Source organism: Atractosteus spatula, chromosome 17 (genome assembly GCF_055471065.1).
Source record: "Atractosteus spatula isolate fAtrSpa1 chromosome 17, fAtrSpa1.hap1, whole genome shotgun sequence".
In the NCBI taxonomy this organism is placed as follows: domain Eukaryota; kingdom Metazoa; phylum Chordata; class Actinopteri; order Semionotiformes; family Lepisosteidae; genus Atractosteus; species Atractosteus spatula.
In genome coordinates, this window is record NC_142722.1 from 13,900,266 (window position 1) to 13,906,805 (window position 6,540).

Consider the following 6,540-nt stretch of genomic DNA (forward strand, 5'->3'; position numbering starts at 1 on the left):
TAACACTGTGGCAACACGAAAAAGTTTGCCACTTTGTACAAAGCAATCTGAAACCCCCAGGAGGATCTTATTAAACCTTTCCATACAATGTTGTCACAGACAAAATATTACATTTATAACATGCTACTGTAATGTTTGTGTTAACTACGAATTTTGTAACTCCTTAAACATGTCAATAAAACAACCCGAAGTAACCTTTTTTAAAAACAAACACAATAAACAAACACCTTGAGCTTTGCAAAGTGGCTACATGTCTGAGTGTCTAAGGTACCCAAACATCTGGGAATGTAAATACCTTAATAAAATTGTTTTGCTGGACATCACCAAAAACCACAACATTTGGTGATATTTTGGGTTAATTGAGAAAGGACTTTTTCATACCAGCATACCAGAATGAGCCTGTGGGGCAGTTACCAGAACAGTAAAAAAAATTCAGCAGCAAGACCTCTCAAGAACAGTGCTGAGATCATTTATTGTACAAGTTTATAGGTGAATTGTCGGCCACAGGTGATGTTTTTATTGAAAATAAAATGCAGCAAAACAAGAAGTAAAAATCATGAACATGTATAAGGTCTGAAATGTAAACACAGTGTGGGAGGAGATGAAGGGTCACTTCCTGCACTATTCTGTCTAGTTTCTGCTGAGCTGCTTGTGTCAGTACATACTGTACCACTGAGCTGACAAAACAGGATTCGGCCATCTAAGCAAGACAAAGTGGGATGTGGTGAGAGAGGGGGCAGATCATGTGTAAGGGTGGGGACTTAACCGATATAACCATAACTACTCCTGATCCTTGTCCTCGCCGTGTGTGATGATGTAAACCAGGTTCTTGTAGTCGAGATTTCCGGACACATCTGGGGGGAAGGCAGTGAACATCTGTTCCATCTAGAAGCGGGAGCAGAGGGAGAGAGCAGAACGGGTAAAAAGACTTTGGAAAAACCAGCACCTCCCTACCTAATAATGAAAGACAAATAGTGCCTTCCCATTTCAGCTAAAGCTTCACCACGACTCTTGGGAATGTATTTTACACACACCTTTTTAATGTAACAAGAAAGAGTATACAATACTTCTGTTTGGTTTTGTGAAGAAATGCTCATGAAAACTGGAACTCCTCAGCTCCAGTTCCTGTCTTCAATGGACAGCAGTGAATCCCTGTACCTTAAACACCTAAGCATTATAATCATGATTCCAGTTTCTGGACTACTGCCCAGGTGTTTTACTTCTTGTATGAATGTGGGAGTTGTGATTTCTGACAGTCAGACACCTTTACTACTGTCCATGACTAAGACTGAGGTTTGGTAGAGAGCAGATGTTCTTGAAAACCTACCTCTTCGGGGGTGAATCTGTCAGCTTGAGTCGTCAACATTTCTGTTACGCTGAAAACAGAGAGCAGTATATTGTGATCCAATGTGAATGAAGAGCCCATTCAAAATCAGTAAACCAAATCCGTGATTGAGGGGACTGTGGCCTTTCATCTGATGTGCTACTGAATGAGATTCATTATGTTTTTCTCAAAACCATGCACTGTCTGACACACACGCTTATAAACTCAAGAACAGTATCACATAGGAATTAATTACACTTGAATATAAAATTACAAGAGCTGGACGACAAATCGGCAAGTATCTGCATCTGAGAACCCCTGGTTTAGAAACAACAGCCTGAAGCTTGACTTGACAAACAAAGAATAGGTCTGCGTTAGGCAAAAAAATATCTGTCTGGCCCCCAAGCCTTTCAAAACGCAGTGCAATGGAGAGTGGTACTTACTAATCCTTCTTCAGAATTCCTTTGCCTTCCGGGTCAAACACTTTGAATGCGTTCAGAATGGTCTCCTCAGGGTCAGCACCTACAAGGCCGACATTGACTCATCTGGCTTGTCATTTTGAACCACGTTTGTACATGTATCATATGACTGCACTGATGTTTTGTTTGTATGTGTAACATCTGGGAGAAGGAAGGTAAGCAAAACTCCAGAAGTCCATTTTGGCGATAACAATCGATTCTGTCAGCTCTCAGGCGTGAAGTTAAATGTTTCAGGAGGTTCCACTTTTTTTTTCATTTCTATGCACTTGTGTAAAGTTTATTCGCTTCTTCTTTGATGCATGTATCTGGTTTTAATTCTTATTTTTGTGTCATACATTCTACGATGAGCTTTTCAGCACTGGATGTTAAAGTATTTTAAAGCTGGAGGCATTTTCCTGCAATGTCTCTATTCCGGTGCAGAACAACACAGCAAAAGAACTCTATTAAATGTAATTAGACACTCTGAGTGGTGACTGTGATGAATGAAAGTTGTTTTGTTCAGATTTCCCGGGCTTTTTCTTTCCACCATGACCAAATTGGCCGATCTGTGTGTGTGTGACACTCCCTCCTTACCTTTTAGCTTTTCACCGAACATGGTTAAGAAGACAGTGAAGTTGATTGGACCAGGAGCCTCTTTCAGCATCTCGTCAATCTCCTCTTGTTTCACGTTCAATCGCCCTAAAGTAGGGACAGAAAGTACAGTTGAGCCCCGTCGGGCTCGGGCGGGGCGGGACAGGCGATTGTACAAGCGCGGCAGTCGCACTCACCCAGAGCAGCGAAGGTGTCTCTCAGGTCGTTCTTGTCGATGAACCCGTCTCGGTTCTGATCCATGATGGTGAAAGCCTACCGGGGGGGGGGGGGGGGCACAGCTAGTCAGTGACAGCATGTTTCTGGCATGAGGAGGCAGTAACTAAACTTGTCCAAGAATTTCCACACACTCTTCGGTCATGTCAGTCAACGCCCAACAGCCCTCTGTGTGGACATCACTGTCTCTGTAGGTCGAGGGGGGACTGAAGAAAGCCAGTTTAATTATTTATTTTTCTTCTTTTTGTTAATATTTAGTGTTATTTTAAATCTCCCACTGACAAACAGCCATATTGGAGATGTCATGGTAAACTCAGGAATTATAGCCTGTTTTACCCTCTGTGTAACCCTAACCCTCCTGCTTAGCAGTGCACTGTTCTGTCTTTAATGATGTATGTACAATAGTTATTTTCCTTATGGGTCAACTGTGGCTGCCTCATATTAGAGGGACTATTTGAACTTTATGGCTCTTTAATTATATTGCAGAACAGATTTTAAGGTGTTTAGGTCTCATGCAAACACATTTTCCCCACATTTTCTTACCCACAAATAACATCCAGCTAAAAAGCAGATCTATATATAGATATAATAGAATACATATTTCACTCTTCTCCTCTCTGGCGCTTTCCTTCCTAGGATTCTACCTTTTAAATCCTAAAACCTGAAAATGTTTCACATAGAAGCTATTTGAGAAGCTTTTGAAAAGTTCCCACAGGCAATGTATATCCCATTGAGAAGTATCGCTGAAAGGTGAAGGAGCTGCATCCTTGATTATTTAATTATTAATTATTGACTAATCATTGGCTAAGTATTGATAGCCAATAATTAGTTTACCGAGGCGATTGCTGGATGTATTAAGCAGAACAACTTGGGAAACCAAGAAGTCTGTAAATATCCCTTGAGCTGGAGCTTTATGGACGGGCAGACACTCACTTCCTTGAATTCCTGGATCTGGGCCTGTTCAAACATGGAGAATACATTGGAGTTTGCTCCCTCCGCCCTCTTCTTGGCCTTTTTGGGTGCCTGTGGGGGGCAGCAAAGACCAGCGAGTTATGCCACAGTGTGCATTATCAAGACTCCCTTTCTCAATGTGCTCAGAGTGGCTCTGAGAACCCTGAAGCTCAGTGGTAGAGCACCACAAATGTATTAGCCACATCAAGCCTCTGCTTTCTTAGCCATACAAATGTAGTTGTTACCATGCATAAGCTTTAAATGCTCCTGAATGTATGAGTTATTTTTCTCCATGTTATAGATATCTTCAATCTTGTTTTAATAGTCCATTATAGGGTTTATTTAAAAAATATTGTATTATACTGTATATAGGGTTCCATCATATAAACTTTACTTGGAACTCCCTGATTTGTGGAGAAAAATCTGACCGATATTTTAATTGCATAAAGATAAAGCATAGCATGCAATAGAAGACTTTTTGAGAGATAAAATAACTTTCTTCTTAATCAGAAATGGTTATCATTCACATTTTGAGTGGAAAGGTTTTACCAATGCTGTCGCACAGCAACATAAAAATAGATCTGAGTTGTGCATGTCTCGACAGGTATTATGAGCCTTTTGCTAAGAAAAAGTGCATTTCGTCTCCCAAATGAAATTTGTCAACAGAGTTTCTCCAGTTCAAATGACATGCTCTAGATTCAGCCGCTCTGGGACAACTGCTACCTTGTGCTGTGTGCGGATTAGCAACCAACAAGTGTGCATGACGGCCCAGGGTCATGACGCAGGAGCATATTTTCCAATACCTCAGTACATAAACAGGGTGGCTCGGTTTATTTGGTTAAGAGACCTTTTATTAGAATTAAATTTCGTGTTTCACAATTTCAGTATAGCATTTTTAAATCACGGTTCATTTACTAAAAAAATGGATTTTCTCCGTTCTGGCTAGTTAGCCTAAAAGATCGAATTTGAGCAAGGGACACTGTTTCCAATTAGCTCGTTTCCGATCAAAATCAGACAAACGAATCTAAGGACAATCAATAACTGTCCCTTATTTACACAAATTTCTTTACAATCTCCCTATAAATCAACAAGGGAGAAGTTTGTTAAACAATCTAGGCTGTCATCCTTTATATAAACAGGAATATTAAAAAAATTGCCAAATTTAGGAATGAACAATTATTTATAGTCAAAAGCAAGTAAACAATACTGTATATTGTGCAAACCATGAAAATGCTCTATTTATTTTCTTTGCACGACATATTGTCTTATTATATTCAATGTGTTCTTAGACGATTCTTAGACGATTTTCTTTTCTATATCCATCCATTGCACTGAGGCACTTTCTAGGCATTCTGTCTGCCTGCAGTTTTTCAGATACTGTTACAAACACTGTGGCTGTAGTTCCCACAACAGATGACTCAAAACACAAGCAAGTGTGATTTGAAAGGTGAACATCAGACTTAGAAGATCCATCCATCCATTTACTAACCTCTTTACCCATTATAGGGGAGTGCTGGAGCTGGAGCCTGTCCCGGCAAGTAATGGGCACAAGGTGGGATACACCCTGGACAGGATGCCAGTCCATCACAGGGCGCACACACCAGAGCCAGTTTTCCCAGAATCCAGTTAACCTACCTGGAGGTCTTTGGACTGTGGGAGGACTCCCACACAAACACGGGGAGAACATGCAAACTCCTCACAGACAGCACCCCAGGTCCAGAATTGAACCCAGGGCTCCAGCAGTACTAACCACTGTGCCACCACTCTCCCCAGACTTAGGAAATGACTTGCCAAAATCTGCGGATTAGGAGAAAGAGATAACATTCCCGACGTCCTGTGCACCTCTATACTGTGCTACGTGCATCCATCTATGAGTAAACAAGCCCGCGCGCAACACGGTGGCTGAAGGGAGAACTGGGGTGACGTGATCCATCAACCCCCGAAAAATGACCCCAGTGGAAGCATCCAGCAATGTTAGCAGTTCCCGATTCACATTGCAGGGTCAGAGCTCTTTACGTGTGGGTGCAAACTTGCCACTCATCGTCAATGCAGAGTTCTTGCGCAGTGCACTCACCATGGCTGAAGCTGGAGATGTGCAGGACTAAAGAGAGGCTCCCAGCTGCTGCTTAACAATCAGGCCTCCGGGTGGGGCAGAATTATATACCCCCGCGCCACCCCTGCACCCCACGTTATAAATAAACGTTGCCTTGTTTAGGCAGTGACAGGTAAAAGCTATGTCCCACCCCTCACCCCGCTGCATTGTCCCGGGGCCTGGAATAACAGTGGTTTCGAATGACAGCAGTGTGCTCTGACGATGTCTGCTGGCACAGCGAGGGCCTGGAGGTTAAAGAAATGGCACGCTCTCCCCAAGATTGATGTGCATCTCTTCCCTTCCCTGGTCAGAAACCTGCTCCACATGCACGAGGCTGACTGACAGCTGCCCTGGCAGACCTCCCAAAAGCAGCAGAGGAATTCAAAGCTCCCACTCTTGTGTCTTATAAAGATATACACCAGCACTAAGCGCAATAGTCTAGGTTGATGTGAATATGCTATCTCTGCAAGGAAGAAATGTTGAAGAAGAATGGAAGATATTATAGGACTTTCTCATTTTTTATATTTAAATTACCTTCAAAATCCCCTGCTTAAGTCTCTGTGGCACACACTAGACACCACGATTAGGTCCAGGAAAGACTGAGCACTTAAATGGATGGACTGTAGTGTATTTAATTGTGAAACTGTGCCTGTGCCACAATTCATACTTATAATAAATCATTGTAGTAAAATTTGTAAGATTTCTAATCAGCCATGCAATATGGCAAATAAGTTAGGGCTTGTAAGTTATGGTTTATACCTACAGCTGGTACAGGTTTCCATTGAAAAATGCGATTGAAAGAAGGCAGGATGCTGAAGTCAAGGTGTTCCTTTCCAACTGTCTCCAGACATGAATTGTCAAAACAACCACCTCTAACGCAACCTGCTGCA

General features: G+C 42.0%; 1 protein-coding gene across 1 annotated transcript; it reads right to left on the reverse strand.

The window, feature by feature from the left end:
- Nucleotides 1-453: 453 nt before the first annotated feature.
- Nucleotides 454-5,719, reverse strand: LOC148819191 (myosin regulatory light chain 2, ventricular/cardiac muscle isoform). Its single transcript, XM_088936175.1, has 7 exons — nt 5,633-5,719; nt 3,541-3,630; nt 2,571-2,646; nt 2,377-2,481; nt 1,768-1,846; nt 1,328-1,376; nt 454-885 (listed from the first exon to the last, which is right to left on the reverse strand). Exons 1-7 carry the CDS (start codon nt 5,633-5,635, stop codon nt 781-783), a joined length of 507 nt encoding a protein of 168 aa, XP_088792301.1. The 5' UTR covers nt 5,636-5,719; the 3' UTR covers nt 454-780.
- Nucleotides 5,720-6,540: the final 821 nt, after the last annotated feature.

What these genes read in the sequence shown, in the direction of transcription:
- LOC148819191 (XM_088936175.1), bottom strand. An exon ending in AGATCCAGGAATTCAAGGAA is followed by an intron (nt 2,647 to 3,540) that starts GTGAGTGTCTGC and finishes CCCCCCCGGTAG; the next exon opens with GCTTTCACCATCATGGATCA. An exon ending in AGACACCTTCGCTGCTCTGG is followed by an intron (nt 2,482 to 2,570) that starts GTGAGTGCGACT and finishes TCCCTACTTTAG; the next exon opens with GGCGATTGAACGTGAAACAA.